Source organism: Salmo salar, chromosome 18, assembly GCF_965601325.2.
Source record: "Salmo salar chromosome 18, fSalSal1, whole genome shotgun sequence".
Classification (NCBI taxonomy): domain Eukaryota; kingdom Metazoa; phylum Chordata; class Actinopteri; order Salmoniformes; family Salmonidae; genus Salmo; species Salmo salar.
This window is the reverse complement of record NC_138308.1, coordinates 97417690-97444044: the sequence shown is the minus strand read 5'-3', so window position 1 is coordinate 97444044 and position 26355 is coordinate 97417690. Positions and strand designations below refer to the sequence as shown.

Genomic DNA, 26355 nt, shown 5'->3' with positions numbered 1-26355 from the left:
CTATTTTCTGTATACCACCCCTACCTTGTCACAACTGATCGGCTCTTACGCATTGAGGAAAGAAATTCCACAAATTAAGTCACACCCGTTAATTGAAATGCATTCCATGAATCTGGTTGAGAGAATGCCAAGAGTGTACAAAGCTGTCAAGGCAAAGGGTGGCTACTTTGAAGAATCTCAATATATTTTGGTTTAAGATGTGATTCCATGTGTTATGTCATAGTTGAAAATATTAGATGAAAACCCTGGAATGAGTAGGTGTGTTCAAACTTGACTGGTACTGCAAATATAGTAGATCTAACCTATAGAAAGCTGATGGGATCCTCTTTCTAATAGAAGCCATGAGGCAGTTCTCAGACAATTGCATAGGTTATAGAAATGTTGCGCAACATGAGCTCATGAAATGTTTTACATTTGCATTGATGTCAGAGTGATTAGAGGGACAATAGAGTGCTGAGTACCAGGCAACTAATGACCATCACCAGCATCAGAGCTTGGAGAAGCCTAATTACTAAATGGTCACGTGGAATTTGACTGCCTTCATTTCTTGTAACTGCCGGTAATACAGTCCTACTCCTTCCTCCATTTCCCAGAAATGGACTGGTTCAGATAATCACACCAACAATAAAGTAAGTAAATCAACAGTTTAATCTCTGGATTTCTTCATGCATTTATATGGGGCGTGAATCAGTTCCTGTCGTACAGTAAAGACAACTGTCCGTCTTTTCAAAGACTTCATTCCAACGCCTTTCATCTACAATTAGACAAAAAACATTAACATCCAGAATCAGCTGCAAAGAAATAACATTTAGTGAATGAGTATGTATATACACACACACCTTGGTGGAACAGTTGCTAGCAGTTGATAGCAGTGCCTGGTGGAGTCTCCGTACCCTGAATCTTCTGTCCAGTAGTGGTCACACACCAACAGTAACCTACCAGAAATAGACATGTTGCACATACAATATTTACTGTAACATTCAACTGAATTGGAGAATTTAGTGTGTGTATATGTGCGTCCGTGTTAACCTGTAGAGCCCGAACATTGCTTAGGGGTGTATCGTCCAGCGGCGTCACACGTGGGGATGTAGGCTCCAATTGGGCCATGTGTCGCGGCATATCTAGCACGCTCACAGGGGGTCATGGGTCGTAACGTAGCATCTGGACACAGGTAACATAGATTGATTGTAATGTGGACATAACATTGCAGCACATGCATGCCGGAATCTTGGGTTGCGTCCCATATGGGCCCTGGTCAGAAGTATTTTATACGGAATATGTTCCATTTCAGATGTAACCTAGGTACTTCCTGGCTAAATACTGAAATTGCGCTACTTGTTTAAAAGCCCTGTGCAGTCAATTCAGTTTCTGTCTTTTGTATAACAGCTGATGAAACTAAGACTGAAAGTGGGGGTAAGTTGTGTCAGTGTTACTTCCTGACAATCCAATCATACATCCAGTTGAATGATCAAACCATTCATATCAGAATACCTCAGTCCAGCATCTAGACACCAATATACATCTCTGGAACAAGAGGAGTGGCAGGTAGCCTAGCGGTTAGAGAGTTGGGCCAGTAACACAAAGGTTCCTAGTTTTAATCCCTGAATGTCAAGTTAAAATATCTGTCTATGTGCCCTTGAGCAAGACAACCTTCTCTCCAGTGTCACGGTTGATAATGGCTGCCCAAGGGACAACTGGTTATGAAACAAAACATTAATACGTACGTGTGTGAATAGGACAGATCAACACCCACTAACGTTTTTATTCAAATGTTGGTGAGTAAGTGTGAGGTACATCACTCTTACCTCCCAGAGCAAAAGCTGTGCTAACAAGCAGAATGATGGTCAATATCGCCATGGTGATAGTCTCCTGAGAGAGAGAGCGAACAAGAGCGAGATTAGTTGAGCATTTTAAATCATCTGGAATGGCTGTGGGTACTAGAGGAGAGGTTGAGGAAACCCTGTGTTAAGTACAAAACTTATGCAACAATTGCTAAACCCAGTCCTGAGGACCCCAACAAGCGAGTATCGGCAACACGGCGCGCTACGATTCTTCCACTAAAATTCAGGTATCATCTAATCTATTGTATGTGGTTGAAGAGCCTGGCACACAGGAATATGAATCCTTCCCAAATGGCTCCTCATTCCTTATGTAGTGAACCACCTTTGACGAGGGCCCACAGTGCACTACGCAGGGAAGGGGAAGCAGACTAGATCTTGACAGAGACTTCTATTCACTACAAAGGTAACTATTAGTCTATGCTCTTAAATTCAGGGGGGTCATATATAGTGCACTACACTTGACCAGGGCCACATAAGATTAACGTGCCATTTGAGAGGCAGCAAGTCTACTAAATAATATCACAAGCTCACCTTCTGCACTCTTCCAAGGGATTCACTGGTTGTCTCTCTGTTGTCTGTGAGTTATGGTCTACCTCTTCCACCTCTCCTTTTAAAGGATCTGTCACAGGTGTGACTAGTTGCCTCATTAACCCAACAAGAGATCCCGATGTCGGCCATTAGCTGGTGGTGTAAAGTACTTATGTAAAAATTCTTTAAAGTACTACTTAAGTAGTATTTTGGGGTATCTTTACTTTACTACTTCTATTTATTTCAACTTTCACTTCACTACATTCCTAAAGAAAATAATGTACTTTTTACTCCATACATTTTCCCCGACACCCAAAAGTACTCGTTAGATTTTGAATGATTAGCAGGACAGAAAAAATGGTCTAATTCACACACTTATCAAGAGAACATCCCTGGTCATCCCTACTGCCTCTGATCTAACAGACTCACTAAACACAAATGCTTCCTTTGCAAATTATGTCTGAGAGTTGGTGTGACACTGGCTATCCGTAATCAAATAAAAAAACAAGAAAATGGTGCCGTCTGGTTTGCTTAATATAATGAATTTGAAATGATTTATACTTTTACTTTTGAACTTAAGTATATTTTATCAATTACATTTCATGTTGATACTTCAGTATATTTGCTGAAACTTTTAAAACTTTACTCAAGTAATATTTACTGGGTGATTTACACTTTTACTTGAGTCATTTTCTCTGAAGGAATCTTCATAGGCAGTGAAGAGAGTAGTAGAGGAAGATGGGTCCAGTTTCAAGGGATCCTGAGAGGCTCCCTGTGAGTATGCCGAGGCCAATAGAGAGTGATAGGAATAACATGTGTTTCAGTAAGGTTGGTTTCTTAGCATTCATAGCCATGGTTATCAACTGTACCGCAGAAATGGAACATAAATCACTGAAAATATATGTTGTGGCGGTAGCTGCAGATAACTCGTTGGGTTATGAGATTTTACCGCAGAAGAGTTATAAGGTGTGATGAACGATAGTGTCCCGTTTTCCCAGGCTGCCGGCCTGCTGTAGGACAAAGCCCATGCGGTAGAACTCAGCTCACGTAGACTTGCATCCTAGCCCATGTAGACTTGCATCTTCAGAGCGTAGCTGGATTGTGCGTCACATGCAATCAATCGAATCAATCAAATTGATTGATAAAGCCCATCTTACGTCAGCTGATGTCACAAAGTGCTGTACAGAAACCCAGCCTAAAACCCCAAACAGCAAGCATTGCAGGTGTAGAAGCACGGTGGATAGGAAAAACTCCCTAGAAAGGCCAGAACCTAGGAAGAAACCTAGAGAGGAACCAGGCTATGAGGGGTGGCCAGTCCTCTTCTGGCTGTGCCAGGTGGAGATTATAACAGAACATGGCTAAGATGTTCAAATGTTCATAGATGACCAGCAGGGTCAAATAATAATAATCACAGTTGTCGTCGATCATTCAGAGTATCTCTATCGCTCCTGCTGTCTCTAGAGAGTTGAAAACAGCAGGTCTGGGACAGGTAGCACGTCCGGTGAACAGGTCAGGGCTCGATAGCCGCAGCAGAACAGTTGAAACTGGAGCATCAGCATGGCCAGGTGGACTGGGGACCACCCATATCTTGTTGTTGGGGACCACCACCCATAAAAAAACAGTTTCTGGCTAAAGAGACAAGACTAACAAGGGAAATCCATGAACTAATAGTACAGGTAGATAGCAATAAAAAAATATACTACAGAGGTACAAAATAAGTTAGAGAAAAAACAAATCGAACATGTGGAACTTATTCAAGAACAATCTAATGTAATCTATTACAAAAATAAAGCAAAGTGTATGGAATATGGAGAAAAATGCAGCAATTATTCCTGAATCTCCCATACAGGAACGCTAACAAAAATGATTTGCATAAAATCGTTACTGAAGACGGAGTCATCTATGATTCTCCCAATGATATTTTAGAAGAGGAAGCTAATTATTTTAGGCAGATGTTCACTTTTCCGTCTCATCCTTTCCCACTGAATGAAGATTGTACATTTACATTTAAATTTGAACATTTAGCAGATGCTCTTATCCAGAGCGACTTACAGTAGTGAATGCATGCATTTCGTACATTTCATACATTTTTTTTTCTGTATTATGGTAAGCAATTCTTTCCAAATAATATAAAAACTGGAAAATTAACAAATGTACAGAAAGATCAGTGCGAAGACCAAATTACAGAAGAAAAACGTTTTGAAACTATTAAATCCTTTCAGTCTGGGAAAATCCCAGGGCTTGATGGCATACCAGTAGAGGTATATCAAGTGTTTTTTTTATATACTAAAAGCTCCATTGTTAGATTTGTTTTAACCTGTTAGGGCTAGGGGGCAGTATTGACACGGCTGGATAAAAAACATACCCGATTTAATCTGGTTACCACTCCTACCCAGTAACTAGAATATGCATATACTTATTACATATGGATAGAAAACACCCTAAAGTTTCTAAAACTGTTTGAATGGTGTCTGTGAGTATAACAGAACTCAAATGGCAGGTCAAAACCTGAGAGATTCCTTTACAGGAAGTGGCCTGTCTGACCATTTCTTGAACTTCTTTTCCATCTCTATCTTTTACTAAGGATCTCTGCTCTAACGTGACACTTCCCACGTCTTCCATAGGCGCTCAGAGCCCGGGAAAAAACAGAATGTCGTCATTCCAGCCCCAGGCTGAAACACATTATCGCCTTTCTCAAGTGGCCGATCAAGGGACTCTGGGCTTGTGCGCGTGACCCGACCGCCCCCGCCTTTGTGATTTTTTCCTCTGTTTGCCGAAAAGGAGATTCCCTGTCGGAATATTATCGCTTTTCTACGAGAAAAATGGCGTAAAAATTGATTTTAAACAGCGGTTGACATGCTTCGAAGTACGGTAATGGAATATTTAGAATTTTATTGTCACGAATTGCGCCATGCGCGCGACACTTCTTTACCATTTCGGATAGTGTCTGGAACGCACGGACAAAACGCCGCTATTCGGATATAACGATGGATTATTTTGGACCAAACCAACATTTGTTATTGAAGTAGCAGACCTGGGAGTGCATTCTGACGAAGACAACAAAAGGTAATCAAACTTTTATAATAGTAAATATGATTATGGTGAGTGCTAAACTTGCCGGGTGTCTAAATAGCGAGCCCGTGATGCCTGGGCTATGTACTTAGAATATTGCAAAATGTGCTTTCACCAAAAAGCTATTTTAAAATCGGACATATCGAGTGCATAGAGGAGGTCTGTATCTATAATTCTTAAAATAATTGTTATGCTTTTTGTCAACGTTTATCGTGAGTAATTTAGTAAAATGTTAGCGAATTCCCGGGAAGTTTGCGGGGGGTATGCTAGTTCTGAACGTCACATGCTAAGCTGGTTTTTGATATAAATATGAACTTGATTGAACAAAACATGCATGTATTGTATAACATAATGTCCTAGGGTTGTCATCTGATGAAGATCATCAAAGGTGAGTGCTGCATTTAGCTGTCTTCTGGGTTTTTGTGACATTATATGCTAGCTTGAAAAATGGGTGTCTGATTATTTCTGGCTTGGTACTCTGCTGACATAATCTAATGTTTTGCTTTCGTTGTAAAGCCTTTTTGAAATCGGACAGTGTGGTTAGATTAACGAGAGTCTTGTCTTTAAATAGCTGTAAAATAGTCATATGTTTGAGAAATTGAAGTAATAGGATTTTTAAGGTTTTGAAATTCGCGCCACAGGCTGCAAGTGGCTGTTACGTAGCTATGAAAATCAGATCCAATAACAACATTAGAGGATTAGATATCCAAGGTTTAAAACAAAGGTGTCCATGTATTTCGATGGCTCAAGTTTTAAATTAAGTCCGCAAGCTAGATCTCTGCAATGTGTCATTGAAGATCTAGATAACTTTTCTGTACTCTCTGGACATAAACCTAATTATGATAAGTGTTCAATATTATGTATTGAATCCTTCAAAATTTTGACTTTTACATTATCCTGCAGTTTACCCATAAAATGGGCTGATGGTGAAGTAGACATACTCAGTATTCATATCACAAAAGATATAAATAAGCTCTACACAATGAATTTCAAAATAGAATGTGCCCATCTATATAATGAATATGAATTGGGTGGGTTGAGATTATTCAACATAAAAGCACTAAACCTCTCTCTAAAAGCTTCACTCATTCAAAGGTTTTACTTGAACCCTATATGGTTCTCAAGTAGATTACTAAGAAAAGCTCATCCATTGTTTAAAAATGGCCATTTTGCCTTTGTGCAGATTGCCATGTCTCATTTTCGATTAATTGAAAATGATACTTTTTTCAAAGTATCTCTCTTTTTCAAACAAGCATTGCAGAGCTGGCTACAATTTCTATGTCACCCCCCTGAAAAGATAAAACAAATATTACAACACATATTATGGCTGAAGTCAAATGTGCTGGTTGATAAAATACCTGTATTTATGGGAAATATGTTTGAACAGGGTATTTTGTTCATAAATGATATTGTAAATTGGAATGGTAGAATTATGGCCTTCATGGAGTTATCAGAATTGTAAGGAAAGGTCTGCTCAATCCAAGAGTACAACCAATTGATTACAGCATTACCCCAAAAATGGAGGAGGCAAGTGGCAGCGGGAGGAGGTAGGGAACTGGTCTGTCTGCCCAACATAAAGGATCAAAACTTGCGGAGGAATAAAAATAGCATAAATAGGAAAGTATACCAGTTTCATTTGAGGACCAGGATGTTGACAACTGCGCCATACAGATTGCAAAATAGTTGGGAAGAGATTTGAGTTGATATATAAAACGCAAGATTCAAGACTTCGTGCTTTTCAGCTAAAATGATTATATAGAATTCTCGCTACCAACAAAATGCTGAATATTTGGGTAATAGAATCATCGAAGCTCTGCAGATTTTGTTGTGAGGATACAGAATCAATAGACCATTTGTTTTGGTATTGCCCTCAGGTAGCCTGTTTCTGGTCTCAGGTTCAGGAATGGCTGAAAATGCAGTCAATTACTAATATACTAAAACTCTTAGTAAAAGTATTTATCTTCAACTCGCAATCTGTGGATTCTATTCGATTACATAGATTGATATTGTACGTTAAACATCACAGCATAGTTGAAAGATATGTGTTGCGTGGAAACCAGAAGTGGGTGGCCAGCAGAGATACATGGGATGGGCTGAGGGAAGCTGAGGGTTGGTATGTGGAATTGGAGACAAGTGGGAGTGGAGTTGCTGTGTGGGAGATAGAATGATGGTCAAAGATAAAAGTCCAAATAAAACATTTAAAAAAGTACATTTGAATGACACTAAGTGGCAGTGTGTTTACAACAAATGCCGGTTTGCCTGAGGCTGATGCCGTGCAAGTGTTTGTGAACATGCATATACACACACTCTCATTCAAATAAACACATACATGTAATAGTGCCAGACATGCACACAAACATTTACAGTTGGCGTTGCTGTTATGATTTAATTGTCCTTGATATCCTTTGTTTTAAATTGCATTGTTGTTTGCTGTTTTCTTCTGTCTTTTCCTTTTTTCTCTCTTTAGTTCATTCTCATGGTTGTTGGTGCATTGGGGGGTTCTTGGGGGTGGGGAATGGAATTAATTGTATTTTTTATTTTTTATTATTTTTCTTCCTGGGGGGGCTGTGGGAGGGGTCTCGAATGGTTGAGGGACAGCTATTGGCGAACTGTGGGGGGGGATCTTGGAGGGTTCGGGATCAAGTTTTTGGCCTGGTGGTAGATCGGCCAACATTACATTTACATTTTAGTCATTTAGCAGACACTCTTATCCAGAGCGACTTACAGTAGTGAATACATACATTTCATGCATTTTTTTTTGTACTGGGAATCACACCAAGCTCTACCAACTGAGCCACAGGGAGGGCTCAACATGCCCTTGAGCAGAGAATTGACCCTGGATGCTTCTGTGTGTCGCTCTGAATGGGAATCTGTTGGACGACTGGGATGATGTAGTTATTGAGCGGCTTCACTGCAAGTATATTGTATGTTTCGAATATTCAATAAAGTAAAAAAAAAATAATTAATAAAATATTTTAATAAAAAAGGACTCAGCCAATGCAGTATTTATTATGGATCCCCATTAGCTGCTGCCAAGGCAGAAGCTACTCATCCTGGGGTTCAGCAAAATCAAGGCAGTTATACATTTTAAAGACATTACCATACATTCATAACAGATTTCACAACATATTAAGTGTGTGCCCTCAGGCCTCTACTCTACCACATATCTATAACACAAAATCCAAGCGTACATGGGTGTATGTTATCGTGTGTTTGTATGCATGTGTTGCTTCAGTGTATTTTTCTCCGTTTTTTAAAATCTAATCTTACTGCTGGCATGAGTTTCTTGATGTGGAATAGAGTTCCATGTAGTACTGTGCACCTCCCATAGTCTGTTCCGGAAAGTAGTATCTTGGCAGCAATTCGAACATGAAGGCCTGATTCACGCAGTCTCCTCCGAACAGTTGATGTTGAGGTGTCTTACTTGAACTCTGTGAAACACATATTCTAAGACTGGTATCTCTATTGAACATATCCTCTGCAAGAGAGGTAACTCTGGGTCTTCCTTTCCTGTGGTGAGCCTCATGAGTCATCGTAGCTCTTGGTTTTTGAGACTAAGAACTTTGAACGTTTCTTTAAGTGCAATGTTCCGCATTGACTGACCTTCCTGTCTTAAAGTAATGGGCTGTTTCTCTTTGCATTGAGCTGTTCTTGCCATAATATGGACTTGGGCTTAAAATAACAAATAGGGCTATTTTCTGTATACCACCCCTACCTTGTCACAACTGATCAGCTCTTACGCATTGAGGAAAGAAATTCCACAAATTAAGTCACACCCGTTAACCTGTTAGGGCTAGGGGGCAGTATTTGCACGGCTGGATAAAAAAATGTACCCGATTTAATCTGGTTACTAATCCTACCCAGTAACTAGAATATGCATATACTTATTATATATGGATAGAAAACACCCTAAAGTTTCTAAAACTGGTTGAATGGTGTCTGTGAGTATAACAGAACTCATTTGGCAGGCAAAACCCTGAGACATTTTCTGACAGGAAGTGGATACCTGGTGTTGTATTACCTTTAAACCTATGCCATTGAAAAACACAGGGGCTGAGGAATATTTTGGCACTTCCTATTGCTTCCACTAGATGTCACCAGCCTTTACAAAGTGTTTTGAGTCTTCTGGAGGGAGATCTGACCGAACAAGAGCCATGGAACGATGATGGCCCATTAGACACCTGGCGCGCGAGTTCAAGTTGGGTACCCTCGTTCCAATACGTTATAAAAGAGAATGCATTCGTCCACCTTGAATATTATTCATGTTCTGGTTCAAAAAGGCCCTAATGATTTATGCTATACAACGTTTGACATGTTTGAACGAACGTAAATATATTTTTTCCCCTCGTTCATGATGTGAAGTCCGGCGGGCTTAGATCATGTGCTAACAAGACGGAGATTTTTGGACATAAATGATGAGCTTTTTTGAACAAAACTACATTCGTTATGGACCTGTGATACCTGGAAGTGACATCTGATGAGGAGAATCAAAGGTAATGGATTATTTACATAGTATTTTCGATTTTAGATCTCCCCAACATGACGGCTAGTCTGTATCGCAACGCGTATTTTTCTGGGCGCAGTGCTCAGATTATTGCAAAGTGTGATTTCCCAGTAAGGTTATTTTTAAATCTGGCAAGTTGATTGCGTTCAAGAGATGTAAATCTATAATTCTTTAAATGACAATATAATATTTTACCAATGTTTTCTAATTTTAATTATTTAATTTGTGGTGCTGACTTGACTGCCGGTTATTGGAGGGAAACGATTTCCTCAACATCAATGCCATAGTAAAACGCTGTTTTTGGATATAAATATGAACTTGATAGAACTAAAAATGCATGCATTGTCTAACATAATGTCCTAGGAGTGTCATCTGATGGAGATTGTAAAAGGTTAGTGCATCATTTTAGCTGGTTTTATGGTTTTGGTGACCCTGTCTTTGAATTGACAAAACATTACACACAACTCTTGTAAATGTACTGTCCTAACATACTCTAAATTTATGCTTTCGCCGTAAAACCTTTTTGAAACCGTAAAACGTGGTTAGATTAAGGAGATGTTTATCCTCTCTGGGCTAGGCGGGACGAATTCGTCCCACCTACGTAACAGCCACTTGCAGCCTGTGGCGCAATTTTCAAAACCTTAAAAATCCTATTACTTCAATTTCTCAAACATATGACTATTTTACAGCTATTTAAAGACAAGACTCTCGTTAATCTAACCACACTGTCCGATTTCAAAAAGGCTTTACAACGAAAGCAAAACATTAGATTATGTCAGCAGAGTACCAAGCCAGAAATAATCAGACACCCATTTTTCAAGCCAGCATATAATGTCACCAAAACCCAGAAGACAGCTAAATGCAGCACTCACCTTTGATGATCTTCATCAGATGACAACCCTAGGACATTATGTTATACAATACATGCATGTTTTGTTCAATCAAGTTCATATTTATATCAAAAACCAGCTTAGCATGTGACGTTCAGAACTAGCATACCCCCCGCAAACTTCCGGGGAATTCGCTAACATTTTACTAAATTACTCACGATAAACGTTCACAAAAAGCATAACAATTATTTTAAGAATTTTAGATACAGACCTCCTCTATGCACTCGATATGTCCGATTTTAAAATAGCTTTTTGGTGAAAGCACATTTTGCAATATTCTAAGTACATAGCCCAGGCATCACGGGCTCGCTATTTAGACACCCGGCAAGTTTAGCACTCACCATAATCATATTTACTATTATAAAAGTTTGATTACCTTTTGTTGTCTTCGTCAGAATGCACTCCCAGGTCTGCTACTTCAATAACAAATGTTGGTTTGGTCCAAAATAATCCATCGTTATATCCGAATAGCGGCGTTTTGTTCGTGCGTTCCAGACACTATCCGAAATGGTAAAGAAGTGTCGCGCGCATGGCGCAATTCGTGACAATAAAATTCTAAATATTCCATTACCGTACTTCGAAGCATGTCAACCGCTGTTTAAAATCAATTTTTACGCCATTTTTCTCGTAGAAAAGCGATAATATTCCGACAGGGAATCTCCTTTTCGGCAAACCGAGGAAAAAATCACAAAGGCGGGGGCGGTTGGGTCACGCGCATAAGCCCAGAGTCCCTTGATCGGCCACTTGAGAAAGGCGATAATGTGTTTCAGCCTGGGGCTGGAATGACGACATTCTGTTTTTTCCCGGGCTCTGAGCGCCTATGGAAGACGTGGGAAGTGTCACGTTAGAGCAGAGATCCTTAGTAAAAGATAGAGATGGAAAAGAAGTTCAAGAAATGGTCAGACAGGCCACTTCCTGTAAAGGAATCTCTCAGGTTTTGACCTGCCATTTGAGTTCTGTTATACTCACAGACACCATTCAAACAGTTTTAGAAACTTTAGGGTGTTTTCTATCCATATGTAATAAGTATATGCATATTCTAGTTACTGGGTAGGAGTGGTAACCAGATTAAATCGGGTATGTTTTTTATCCAGCCGTGTCAATACTGCCCCCTAGCCCTAACAGGTTAAAACAAATCTAACAATGGAGCTTTTAGTATATAAAAAAAACACTTGATATACCTCTACCGGTATACCATCAAGCCCTGGGATTTTCCCAGACTGAAAGGATTTAATAGTTTCAAAACGTTTTTCTTCTGTAATTTGGTCTTCGCACTGATCTTTCTGTACATTTGTTAATTTTCCAGTTTTTATATTATTTGGAAAGAATTGCTTACCATAATACGGGGAAAAAAAATGTATGAAATGTACGAAATGCATGCATTCACTACTGTAAGTCGCTCTGGATAAGAGCATCTGCTAAATGTTCAAATTTAAATGTAAATGTACAATCTTCATTCAGTGGGAAAGGATGAGACGGAAAAGTGAACATCTGCCTAAAATAATTAGCTTCCTCTTCTAAAATATCATTGGGAGAATCATAGATGACTCCGTCTTCAGTAACGATTTTATGCAAATCATTTTTGTTAGCGTTCCTGTATGGGAGATTCAGGAATAATTGCTGCATTTTTCTCCATATTCCATACACTTTGCTTTATTTTTGTAATAGATTACATTAGATTGTTCTTGAATAAGTTCCACATGTTCGATTTGTTTTTTCTCTAACTTATTTTGTACCTCTGTAGTATATTTTTTTATTGCTATCTACCTGTACTATTAGTTCATGGATTTCCCTTGTTAGTCTTGTCTCTTTAGCCAGAAACTGTTTTTTTATGGGTGGTGGTCCCCAACAACAAGATATGGGTGGTCCCCAGTCCACCTGGCCATGCTGATGCTCCAGTTTCAACTGTTCTGCTGCGGCTATCGAGCCCTGACCTGTTCACCGGACGTGCTACCTGTCCCAGACCTGCTGTTTTCAACTCTCTAGAGACAGCAGGAGCGATAGAGATACTCTGAATGATCGACGACAACTGTGATTATTATTATTTGACCCTGCTGGTCATCTATGAACATTTGAACATCTTAGCCATGTTCTGTTATAATCTCCACCTGGCACAGCCAGAAGAGGACTGGCCACCCCTCATAGCCTGGTTCCTCTCTAGGTTTCTTCCTAGGTTCTGGCCTTTCTAGGGAGTTTTTCCTATCCACCGTGCTTCTACACCTGCAATGCTTGCTGTTTGGGGTTTTAGGCTGGGTTTCTGTACAGCACTTTGTGACATCAGCTGACGTAAGATGGGCTTTATCAATCAATTTGATTGATTCGATTGATTGCATGTGACGCACAATCCAGCTACGCTCTGAAGATGCAAGTCTACATGGGCTAGGATGCAAGTCTACGTGAGCTGAGTTCTACCGCATGGGCTTTGTCCTACAGCAGGCCGGCAGCCTGGGAAAACGGGACACTATCGTTCATCACACCTTATAACTCTTCTGCGGTAAAATCTCATAACCCAACGAGTTATCTGCAGCTACCGCCACAACATATATTTTCAGTGATTTATGTTCCATTTCTGCGGTACAGTTGATAACCATGGCTATGAATGCTAAGAAACCAACCTTACTGAAACACATGTTATTCCTATCACTCTCTATTGGCCTCGGCATACTCACAGGGAGCCTCTCAGGATCCCTTGAAACTGGACCCATCTTCCTCTACTACTCTCTTCACTGCCTATGAAGATTCCTTCAGAGAAAATGACTCAAGTAAAAGTGTAAATCACCCAGTAAATATTACTTGAGTAAAGTTTTAAAAGTTTCAGCAAATATACTGAAGTATCAACATGAAATGTAATTGATAAAATATACTTAAGTTCAAAAGTAAAAGTATAAATCATTTCAAATTCATTATATTAAGCAAACCAGACGGCACCATTTTCTTGTTTTTTTATTTGATTACGGATAGCCAGTGTCACACCAACTCTCAGACATAATTTGCAAAGGAAGCATTTGTGTTTAGTGAGTCTGTTAGATCAGAGGCAGTAGGGATGACCAGGGATGTTCTCTTGATAAGTGTGTGAATTAGACCATTTTTTCTGTCCTGCTAATCATTCAAAATCTAACGAGTACTTTTGGGTGTCGGGGAAAATGTATGGAGTAAAAAGTACATTATTTTCTTTAGGAATGTAGTGAAGTGAAAGTTGAAATAAATAGAAGTAGTAAAGTAAAGATACCCCAAAATACTACTTAAGTAGTACTTTAAAGAATTTTTACATAAGTACTTTACACCACCAGCTAATGGCCGACATCGGGATCTCTTGTTGGGTTAATGAGGCAACTAGTCACACCTGTGACAGATCCTTTAAAAGGAGAGGTGGAAGAGGTAGACCATAACTCACAGACAACAGAGAGACAACCAGTGAATCCCTTGGAAGAGTGCAGAAGGTGAGCTTGTGATATTATTTAGTAGACTTGCTGCCTCTCAAATGGCACGTTAATCTTATGTGGCCCTGGTCAAGTGTAGTGCACTATATATGACCCCTTTTTGTGGGTCGACCCCCTGAATTTAAGAGCATAGACTAATAGTTACCTTTGTAGTGAATAGAAGTCTCTGTCAAGATCTAGTCTGCTTCCCCTTCCCTGCGTAGTGCACTGTGGGCCCTCGTCAAAGGTGGTTCACTACATAAGGAATGAGGAGCCATTTGGGAAGGATTCATATTCCTGTGTGCCAGGCTCTTCAACCACATACAATAGATTAGATGATACCTGAATTTTAGTGGAAGAATCGTAGCGCGCCGTGTTGCCGATACTCGCTTGTTGGGGTCCTCAGGACTGGGTTTAGCAATTGTTGCATAAGTTTTGTACTTAACACAGGGTTTCCTCAACCTCTCCTCTAGTACCCACAGCCATTCCAGATGATTTAAAATGCTCAACTAATCTCGCTCTTGTTCGCTCTCTCTCTCTCAGGAGACTATCACCATGGCGATATTGACCATTCTGCTTGTTAGCACAGCTTTTGCTCTGGGAGGTAAGAGTGATGTACCTCACACTTACTCACCAACATTTGAATAAAAACGTTAGTGGGTGTTGATCTGTCCTATTCACACACGTACGTATTAATGTTTTGTTTCATAACCAGTTGTCCCTTGGGCAGCCATTATCAACCGTGACACTGGAGAGAAGGTTGTCTTGCTCAAGGGCACATAGACAGATATTTTAACTTGACATTCAGGGATTAAAACTAGGAACCTTTGTGTTACTGGCCCAACTCTCTAACCGCTAGGCTACCTGCCACTCCTCTTGTTCCAGAGATGTATATTGGTGTCTAGATGCTGGACTGAGGTATTCTGATATGAATGGTTTGATCATTCAACTGGATGTATGATTGGATTGTCAGGAAGTAACACTGACACAACTTACCCCCACTTTCAGTCTTAGTTTCATCAGCTGTTATACAAAAGACAGAAACTGAATTGACTGCACAGGGCTTTTAAACAAGTAGCGCAATTTCAGTATTTAGCCAGGAAGTACCTAGGTTACATCTGAAATGGAACATATTCCGTATAAAATACTTCTGACCAGGGCCCATATGGGACGCAACCCAAGATTCCGGCATGCATGTGCTGCAATGTTATGTCCACATTACAATCAATCTATGTTACCTGTGTCCAGATGCTACGTTACGACCCATGACCCCCTGTGAGCGTGCTAGATATGCCGCGACACATGGCCCAATTGGAGCCTACATCCCCACGTGTGACGCCGCTGGACGATACACCCCTAAGCAATGTTCGGGCTCTACAGGTTAACACGGACGCACATATACACACACTAAATTCTCCAATTCAGTTGAATGTTACAGTAAATATTGTATGTGCAACATGTCTATTTCTGGTAGGTTACTGTTGGTGTGTGACCACTACTGGACAGAAGATTCAGGGTACGGAGACTCCACCAGGCACTGCTATCAACTGCTAGCAACTGTTCCACCAAGGTGTGTGTATATACATACTCATTCACTAAATGTTATTTCTTTGCAGCTGATTCTGGATGTTAATGTTTTTTGTCTAATTGTAGATGAAAGGCGTTGGAATGAAGTCTTTGAAAAGACGGACAGTTGTCTTTACTGTACGACAGGAACTGATTCACGCCCCATATAAATGCATGAAGAAATCCAGAGATTAAACTGTTGATTTACTTACTTTATTGTTGGTGTGATTATCTGAACCAGTCCATTTCTGGGAAATGGAGGAAGGAGTAGGACTGTATTACCGGCAGTTACAAGAAATGAAGGCAGTCAAATTCCACGTGACCATTTAGTAATTAGGCTTCTCCAAGCTCTGATGCTGGTGATGGTCATTAGTTGCCTGGTACTCAGCACTCTATTGTCCCTCTAATCACTCTGACATCAATGCAAATGTAAAACATTTCATGAGCTCATGTTGCGCAACATTTCTATAACCTATGCAATTGTCTGAGAACTGCCTCATGGCTTCTATTAGAAAGAGGATCCCATCAGCTTTCTATAGGTTAGATCTACTATATTTGCAGTACCAGTCAAAAGTTTGAACACACCTACTCATTCCAGGGTTTTCATCTAATATTTTCAACTATGACATAACACATGGAATCACATCTTAAACCAAAATATATTGAGATTCTTCAAAGTAGCCACCCTTTGCCTTGACAGCTTTGTACACTCTTGGCATTCTCTCAACCAGATTCATGGAATGCATTTCAATTAACGGGTGTGACTTAATTTGTGGAATTTCTTTCCTCAATGCGTAAGAGCCGATCAGTTGTGACAAGGTAGGGGTGGTATACAGAAAATAGCCCTATTTGTTATTTTAAGCCCAAGAACAGCTCAATGCAAAGAGAAACAGCCCATTACTTTAAGACAGGAAGGTCAGTCAATGCGGAACATTGCACTTAAAGAAACGTTCAAAGTTCTTAGTCTCAAAAACCAAGAGCTACGATGACTCATGAGGCTCACCACAGGAAAGGAAGACCCAGAGTTACCTCTCTTGCAGAGGATATGTTCAATAGAGATACCAGTCTTAGAATATGTGTTTCACAGAGTTCAAGTAAGACACCTCAACATCAACTGTTCGGAGGAGACTGCGTGAATCAGGCCTTCATGTTCGAATTGCTACTACTTTCCGGAACAGACTATGGGAGGTGCACAGTACTACATGGAACTCTATTCCACATCAAGAAACTCATGCCAGCAGTAAGATTAGATTTAAAAAAACGGAGAAAAATACACTGAAGCAACACATGCATACAAACACACGATAACATACACACTACACCCATGTACGCTTGGATTTTGTGTTATAGATATGTGGTAGAGGCCTGAGGGCACACACTTAATATGTTGTGAAATCTGTTATGAATGTATGGTAATGTCTTTAAAATGTATAACTGCCTTGATTTTGCTGAACCCCAGGATGAGTAGCTTCTGCCTTGGCAGCAGCTAATGGGGATCCATAATAAATACTGCGTGGGCTGAGTCGTACTGCATTGGCTGAGTCCTTTATAAAAATATTTTATTAATTAATTTTTTTTACTTTATTGAATATTCGAAACATACAATATACTTGCAGTGAAGCCGCTCAATAACTACATCATCCCAGTCGTCCAACAGATTCCCATTCAGAGCGACACACAGAAGCATCCAGGGTCAATTCTCTGCTCAAGGGCATGTTGAGCCCTCCGTGTGGCTCAGTTGGTAGAGCTTGGTGTGATTCCCAGTACAAAAAAAAATGCATGAAATGTATGTATTCACTACTGTAAGTCGCTCTGGATAAGAGTGTCTGCTAAATGACTAAAATGTAAATGTAATGTTGGCCGATCTACCACCAGGCCAAAAACTTGATCCCGAACCCTCCAAGATCCCCCCCACAGTTCCCCAATAGCTGTCCCTCAACCATTCGAGACCCCTCCCACAGCCCCCCCAGGAAGAAAAATAATAAAAAATAAAAAATACAATTAATTCCATTCCCCACCCCCAAGAACCCCCCAATGCACCAACAACCATGAGAATGAACTAAAGAGAGAAAAAAGGAAAAGACAGAAGAAAACAGCAAACAACAATGCAATTTAAAACAAAGGATATCAAGGACAATTAAATCATAACAGCAACGCCAACTGTAAATGTTTGTGTGCATGTCTGGCACTATTACATGTATGTGTTTATTTGAATGAGAGTGTGTGTATATGCATGTTCACAAACACTTGCACGGCATCAGCCTCAGGCAAACCGGCATTTGTTGTAAAAACACTGCCACTTAGTGTCATTCAAATGTACTTTTTTAAATGTTTTATTTGGACTTTTATCTTTGACCATCATTCTATCTCCCACACAGCAACTCCACTCCCACTTGTCTCCAATTCCACATACCAACCCTCAGCTTCCCTCAGCCCATCCCATGTATCTCTGCTGGCCACCCACTTCGGGTTTCCACGCAACACATATCTTTCAACTATGCTGTGATGTTTAACGTACAATATCAATCTATGTAATCGAATAGAATCCACAGATTGCGAGTTGAAGATAAATACTTTTACTAAGAGTTTTAGTATATTAGTAATTGACTGCATTTTCAGCCATTCCTGAACCTGAGACCAGAAACAGGCTACCTGAGGGCAATACCAAAACAAATGGTCTATTGATTCTGTATCCTCACAACAAAATCTGCAGAGCTTCGATGATTCTATTACCCAAATATTCAGCATTTTGTTGGTAGCAAGAATTCTATATAATCATTTTAGCTGAAAAGCACGAAGTCTTGAATCTTGCATTTTATATATCAACTCAAATCTCTTCCCAACTATTTTGCAATCTGTATGGCGCAGTTGTCAACATCCTGGTCCTCAAATGAAACTGGTATACTTTCCTATTTATGCTATTTTTATTCCTCCGCAAGTTTTGATCCTTTATGTTGGGCAGACAGACCAGTTCCCTACCTCCTCCCGCTGCCACTTGCCTCCTCCATTTTTGGGGTAATACTGTAATCAATTGGTTGTACTCTTGGTCTGGAGCAGACCTTTCCTTACAATTCTGATAACTCCATGAAGGCCATAATTCTACCATTCCAATTTACAATATCATTTATGAACAAAATACCCTGTTCAAACATATTTCCCATAAATACAGGTATTTTATCAACCAGCACATTTGACTTCAGCCATAATATGTGTTGTAATATTTGTTTTATCTTTTCAGGGGGGTGACATAGAAATTGTAGCCAGCTTTGCAATGCTTGTTTGAAAAAGAGAGATACTTTGAAAAAAGTATCATTTTCAATTAATCGAAAATGAGACATGGCAATCTGCACAAAGGCAAAATGGCCATTTTTAACCTGTTAGGGCTAGGGGGCAGTATTTGCACAGCTGGATAAAAAAATGTACCCGATTTAATCTGGTTACTAATCCTACCCAGTAACTAGAATATGCATATACTTATTATATATGGATAGAAAACACCCTAAAGTTTCTAAAACTGGTTGAATGGTGTCTGTGAGTATAACAGAACTCATTTGGCAGGCAAAACCCTGAGACATTTTCTGACAGGAAGTGGATACCTGATGTGTTGTATTACCTTTAAACCTATGCCATTGAAAAACACAGGGGCTGAGGAATATTTTGGCACTTCCTATTGCTTCCACTAGATGTCACCAGCCTTTACAAAGTGTTTTGAGTCTTCTGGAGGGAGATCTAACCGAACAAGAGCCATGGAACGATGATGGCCCATTAGACACCTGGCGCGCGAGTTCAAGTTGGGTACCCTCGTTCCAATACGTTATAAAAGAGAATGCATTCGTCCACCTTGAATATTATTCATGTTCTGGTTCAAAAAGGCCCTAATGATTTATGCTATACAACGTTTGACATGTTTGAACGAACGTAAATATATTTTTTCCCCTCGTTCATGATGTGAAGTCCGGCGGGCTTAGATCATGTGCTAACAAGACGGAGATTTTTGGACATAAATGATGAGCTTTTTTGAACAAAACTACATTCGTTATGGACCTGTGATACCTGGAAGTGACATCTGATGAGGAGAATCAAAGGTAATGGATTATTTACATAGTATTTTCGATTTTAGATCTCCCCAACATGACGGCTAGTCTGTATCGCAACGCGTATTTTTCTGGGCGCAGTGCTCAGATTATTGCAAAGTGTGATTTCCCAGTAAGGTTATTTTTAAATCTGGCAAGTTGATTGCGTTCAAGAGATGTAAATCTATAATTCTTTAAATGACAATATAATATTTTACCAATGTTTTCTAATTTTAATTATTTAATTTGTGGTGCTGACTTGACTGCCGGTTATTGGAGGGAAACGATTTCCTCAACATCAATGCCATAGTAAAACGCTGTTTTTGGATATAAATATGAACTTGATAGAACTAAAAATGCATGCATTGTCTAACATAATGTCCTAGGAGTGTCATCTGATGGAGATTGTAAAAGGTTAGTGCATCATTTTAGCTGGTTTTATGGTTTTGGTGACCCTGTCTTTGAATTGACAAAACATTACACACAACTCTTGTAAATGTACTGTCCTAACATACTCTAAATTTATGCTTTCGCCGTAAAACCTTTTTGAAACCGTAAAACGTGGTTAGATTAAGGAGATGTTTATCCTCTCTGGGCTAGGCGGGACGAATTCGTCCCACCTACGTAACAGCCACTTGCAGCCTGTGGCGCAATTTTCAAAACCTTAAAAATCCTATTACTTCAATTTCTCAAACATATGACTATTTTACAGCTATTTAAAGACAAGACTCTCGTTAATCTAACCACACTGTCCGATTTCAAAAAGGCTTTACAACGAAAGCAAAACATTAGATTATGTCAGCAGAGTACCAAGCCACAAATAATCAGACACCCATTTTTCAAGCCAGCATATAATGTCACCAAAACCCAGAAGACAGCTAAATGCAGCACTCACCTTTGATGATCTTCATCAGATGACAACCCTAGGACATTATGTTATACAATACATGCATGTTTTGTTCAATCAAGTTCATATTTATATCAAAAACCAGCTTTTTACATTAGCATGTGACGTTCAGAACTAGCATACCCCCCGCAAACTTCCGGGGAATTTACTAACAGTTTGCTAAATTACTCACGATAAACGTTCACAAAAAGCATAACAATTATTTTAAGAATTATAGATACAGACCTCCTCTATGCACTCGATATGTCCGATTTTAAAATAGCTTTTTGGTGAAAGCACATTTTGCAATATTCTAAGTACATAGCCCAGGCATCACGGGCTCGCTATTTAGACACCCGGCAAGTTTAGCACTCACCAAAATCATATTTACTATTATAAAAGTTTCATTACCTTTTGTTGTCTTCGTCAGAATGCACACCCGGGACTGCTACTTCAATAACAAATGTTGGTTTGGTCCAAAATAATCCATCGTTATATCCGAATAGCGGCGTTTTGTTCGTGCGTTCCAGACACTATCCGAAATAGTAAAGAAGTGTCGCGCGCATGGTGCAATTCGTGACAATAAAATTCTAAATATTCCATTACCGTACTTCGAAGCATGTCAACCGCTGTTTAAAATCAATTTTTACGCCATTTTTCTCGTAGAAAAGCGATAATATTCCGACAGGGAATCTCCTTTTCGGCAAACAGAGGAAAAAATCACAAAGGCGGGGGCGGTCGGGTCACGCGCATAAGCCCAGAGTCCCTTGATCGGCCACTTGAGAAAGGCGATAATGTGTTTCAGCCTGGGGCTGGAATGACGACATTCTGTTTTTTCCCGGGCTCTGAGCGCCTATGGAAGACGTGGGAAGTGTCACGTTAGAGCAGAGATCCTTAGTAAAAGATAGAGATGGAAAAGAAGTTCAAGAAATGGTCAGACAGGCCACTTCCTGTAAAGGAATCTCTCAGGTTTTGACCTGCCATTTGAGTTCTGTTATACTCACAGACACCATTCAAACAGTTTTAGAAACTTTAGGGTGTTTTCTATCCATATGTAATAAGTATATGCATATTCTAGTTACTGGGTAGGAGTGGTAACCAGATTAAATCGGGTATGTTTTTTATCCAGCCGTGTCAATACTGCCCCCTAGCCCTAACAGGTTAAAACAAATCTAACAATGGAGCTTTTAGTATATAAAAAAAACACTTGATATACCTCTACCGGTATGCCATCAAGCCCTGGGATTTTCCCAGACTGAAAGGATTTAATAGTTTCAAAACGTTTTTCTTCTGTAATTTGGTCTTCGCACTGATCTTTCTGTACATTTGTTAATTTTCCAGTTTTTATATTATTTGGAAAGAATTGCTTACCATAATACGGAAAAAAAAATGTATGAAATGTACGAAATGCATGCATTCACTACTGTAAGTCGCTCTGGATAAGAGCATCTGCTAAATGTTCAAATTTAAATGTAAATGTACAATCTTCATTCAGTGGGAAAGGATGAGACGGAAAAGTGAACATCTGCCTAAAATAATTAGCTTCCTCTTCTAAAATATCATTGGGAGAATCATAGATGACTCCGTCTTCAGTAACGATTTTATGCAAATCATTTTTGTTAGCGTTCCTGTATGGGAGATTCAGGAATAATTGCTGCATTTTTCTCCATATTCCATACACTTTGCTTTATTTTTGTAATAGATTACATTAGATTGTTCTTGAATAAGTTCCACATGTTCGATTTGTTTTTTCTCTAACTTATTTTGTACCTCTGTAGTATATTTTTTTATTGCTATCTACCTGTACTATTAGTTCATGGATTTCCCTTGTTAGTCTTGTCTCTTTAGCCAGAAACAGTTTTTTTATGGGTGGTGGTCCCCAACAACAAGATATGGGTGGTCCCCAGTCCACCTGGCCATGCTGATGCTCCAGTTTCAACTGTTCTGCTGCGGCTATCGAGCCCTGACCTGTTCACCGGACGTGCTACCTGTCCCAGACCTGCTGTTTTCAACTCTCTAGAGACAGCAGGAGCGATAGAGATACTCTGAATGATCGACGACAACTGTGATTATTATTATTTGACCCTGCTGGTCATCTATGAACATTTGAACATCTTAGCCATGTTCTGTTATAATCTCCACCTGGCACAGCCAGAAGAGGACTGGCCACCCCTCATAGCCTGGTTCCTCTCTAGGTTTCTTCCTAGGTTCTGGCCTTTCTAGGGAGTTTTTCCTATCCACCGTGCTTCTACACCTGCAATGCTTGCTGTTTGGGGTTTTAGGCTGGGTTTCTGTACAGCACTTTGTGACATCAGCTGACGTAAGATGGGCTTTATCAATCAATTTGATTGATTCGATTGATTGCATGTGACGCACAATCCAGCTACGCTCTGATGATGCAAGTCTACATGGGCTAGGATGCAAGTCTACGTGAGCTGAGTTCTACCGCATGGGCTTTGTCCTACAGCAGGCCGGCAGCCTGGGAAAACGGGACACTATCGTTCATCACACCTTATAACTCTTCTGCGGTAAAATCTCATAACCCAACGAGTTATCTGCAGCTACCGCCACAACATATATTTTCAGTGATTTATGTTCCATTTCTGCGGTACAGTTGATAACCATGGCTATGAATGCTAAGAAACCAACCTTACTGAAACACATGTTATTCCTATCACTCTCTATTGGCCTCGGCATACTCACAGGGAGCCTCTCAGGATCCCTTGAAACTGGACCCATCTTCCTCTACTACTCTCTTCACTGCCTATGAAGATTCCTTCAGAGAAAATGACTCAAGTAAAAGTGTAAATCACCCAGTAAATATTACTTGAGTAAAGTTTTAAAAGTTTCAGCAAATATACTGAAGTATCAACATGAAATGTAATTGATAAAATATACTTAAGTTCAAAAGTAAAAGTATAAATCATTTCAAATTCATTATATTAAGCAAACCAGACGGCACCATTTTCTTGTTTTTTTATTTGATTACGGATAGCCAGTGTCACACCAACTCTCAGACATAATTTGCAAAGGAAGCATTTGTGTTTAGTGAGTCTGTTAGATCAGAGGCAGTAGGGATGACCAGGGATGTTCTCTTGATAAGTGTGTGAATTAGACCATTTTTTCTGTCCTGCTAATCATTCAAAATCTAACGAGTACTTTTGGGTGTCGGGGAAAATGTATGGAGTAAAAAGTACATTATTTTCTTTAGGAATGTAGTGAAGTGAAAGTTGAAATAAATAGAAGTAGTAAAGTAAAGATACCCCAAAATACTACTTAAGTAGTACTTTAAAGAATTTTTACATAAGTACTTTACACCACCAGCTAATGGCCGACATCGGGATCTCTTGTTGGGTTAATGAGGCAACTAGTCACACCTGTGACAGATCCTTTAAAAGGAGAGGTGGAAGAGGTAGACCATAACTCACAGACAACAGAGAGACAACCAGTGAATCCCTTGGAAGAGTGCAGAAGGTGAGCTTGTGATATTATTTAGTAGACTTGCTGCCTCTCAAATGGCACGTTAATCTTATGTGGCCCTGGTCAAGTGTAGTGCACTATATATGACCCCCCTGAATTTAAGAGCATAGACTAATAGTTACCTTTGTAGTGAATAGAAGTCTCTGTCAAGATCTAGTCTGCTTCCCCTTCCCTGCGTAGTGCACTGTGGGCCCTCGTCAAAGGTGGTTCACTACATAAGGAATGAGGAGCCATTTGGGAAGGATTCATATTCCTGTGTGCCAGGCTCTTCAACCACATACAATAGATTAGATGATACCTGAATTTTAGTGGAAGAATCGTAGCGCGCCGTGTTGCCGATACTCGCTTGTTGGGGTCCTCAGGACTGGGTTTAGCAATTGTTGCATAAGTTTTGTACTTAACACAGGGTTTCCTCAACCTCTCCTCTAGTACCCACAGCCATTCCAGATGATTTAAAATGCTCAACTAATCTCGCTCTTGTTCGCTCTCTCTCTCTCAGGAGACTATCACCATGGCGATATTGACCATCATTCTGCTTGTTAGCACAGCTTTTGCTCTGGGAGGTAAGAGTGATGTACCTCACACTTACTCACCAACATTTGAATAAAAACGTTAGTGGGTGTTGATCTGTCCTATTCACACACGTACGTATTAATGTTTTGTTTCATAACCAGTTGTCCCTTGGGCAGCCATTATCAACCGTGACACTGGAGAGAAGGTTGTCTTGCTCAAGGGCACATAGACAGATATTTTAACTTGACATTCAGGGATTAAAACTAGGAACCTTTGTGTTACTGGCCCAACTCTCTAACCGCTAGGCTACCTGCCACTCCTCTTGTTCCAGAGATGTATATTGGTGTCTAGATGCTGGACTGAGGTATTCTGATATGAATGGTTTGATCATTCAACTGGATGTATGATTGGATTGTCAGGAAGTAACACTGACACAACTTACCCCCACTTTCAGTCTTAGTTTCATCAGCTGTTATACAAAAGACAGAAACTGAATTGACTGCACAGGGCTTTTAAACAAGTAGCGCAATTTCAGTATTTAGCCAGGAAGTACCTAGGTTACATCTGAAATGGAACATATTCCGTATAAAATACTTCTGACCAGGGCCCATATGGGACGCAACCCAAGATTCCGGCATGCATGTGCTGCAATGTTATGTCCACATTACAATCAATCTATGTTACCTGTGTCCAGATGCTACGTTACGACCCATGACCCCCTGTGAGCGTGCTAGATATGCCGCGACACATGGCCCAATTGGAGCCTACATCCCCACGTGTGACGCCGCTGGACGATACACCCCTAAGCAATGTTCGGGCTCTACAGGTTAACACGGACGCACATATACACACACTAAATTCTCCAATTCAGTTGAATGTTACAGTAAATATTGTATGTGCAACATGTCTATTTCTGGTAGGTTACTGTTGGTGTGTGACCACTACTGGACAGAAGATTCAGGGTACGGAGACTCCACCAGGCACTGCTATCAACTGCTAGCAACTGTTCCACCAAGGTGTGTGTATATACATACTCATTCACTAAATGTTATTTCTTTGCAGCTGATTCTGGATGTTAATGTTTTTTGTCTAATTGTAGATGAAAGGCGTTGGAATGAAGTCTTTGAAAAGACGGACAGTTGTCTTTACTGTACGACAGGAACTGATTCACGCCCCATATAAATGCATGAAGAAATCCAGAGATTAAACTGTTGATTTACTTACTTTATTGTTGGTGTGATTATCTGAACCAGTCCATTTCTGGGAAATGGAGGAAGGAGTAGGACTGTATTACCGGCAGTTACAAGAAATGAAGGCAGTCAAATTCCACGTGACCATTTAGTAATTAGGCTTCTCCAAGCTCTGATGCTGGTGATGGTCATTAGTTGCCTGGTACTCAGCACTCTATTGTCCCTCTAATCACTCTGACATCAATGCAAATGTAAAACATTTCATGAGCTCATGTTGCGCAACATTTCTATAACCTATGCAATTGTCTGAGAACTGCCTCATGGCTTCTATTAGAAAGAGGATCCCATCAGCTTTCTATAGGTTAGATCTACTATATTTGCAGTACCAGTCAA

At 40.0% G+C, this 26355-nt stretch overlaps 2 protein-coding genes across 2 annotated transcripts; one reads left to right on the top strand and one right to left on the bottom strand.

Annotated features, from left to right (window-relative positions):
* Positions 1-630: 630 nt before the first annotated feature.
* On the bottom strand, positions 631-2409 carry LOC145861668 (equistatin-like). The gene is made up of 5 exons (XM_082964517.1): positions 2373-2409; positions 1806-1869; positions 1030-1161; positions 840-935; positions 631-754 (listed from the first exon to the last, which is right to left on the bottom strand). Exons 2-4 carry the CDS (start codon positions 1855-1857, stop codon positions 856-858), a joined length of 264 nt encoding a protein of 87 aa, XP_082820643.1. The 5' UTR covers positions 1858-1869; positions 2373-2409; the 3' UTR covers positions 631-754; positions 840-855.
* Positions 2410-24216: 21807 nt separating this feature from the next.
* On the top strand, positions 24217-25995 carry LOC145861666 (equistatin-like). Its single transcript, XM_082964515.1, has 5 exons — positions 24217-24253; positions 24759-24822; positions 25467-25598; positions 25693-25788; positions 25872-25995. Exons 2-4 carry the CDS (start codon positions 24771-24773, stop codon positions 25770-25772), a joined length of 264 nt encoding a protein of 87 aa, XP_082820641.1. The 5' UTR covers positions 24217-24253; positions 24759-24770; the 3' UTR covers positions 25773-25788; positions 25872-25995.
* The last annotated feature ends 360 nt before the right edge of the window (positions 25996-26355 follow it).

Coding starts and splice junctions, on each gene's coding strand:
- LOC145861668 (XM_082964517.1), bottom strand. CDS start 1,857: ATGGCGATATTGACCATCATTCTGCTTGTTAGCACAGCTTTTGCTCTG. Junction 1,162..1,805: donor CACAGCTTTTGCTCTGGGAG/GTAAGAGTGATG, acceptor ACCTGTGTCCAG/ATGCTACGTTACGACCCATG. Junction 936..1,029: donor GCAATGTTCGGGCTCTACAG/GTTAACACGGAC, acceptor TATTTCTGGTAG/GTTACTGTTGGTGTGTGACC.
- LOC145861666 (XM_082964515.1), top strand. CDS start 24,771: ATGGCGATATTGACCATCATTCTGCTTGTTAGCACAGCTTTTGCTCTG. Junction 24,823..25,466: donor CACAGCTTTTGCTCTGGGAG/GTAAGAGTGATG, acceptor ACCTGTGTCCAG/ATGCTACGTTACGACCCATG. Junction 25,599..25,692: donor GCAATGTTCGGGCTCTACAG/GTTAACACGGAC, acceptor TATTTCTGGTAG/GTTACTGTTGGTGTGTGACC.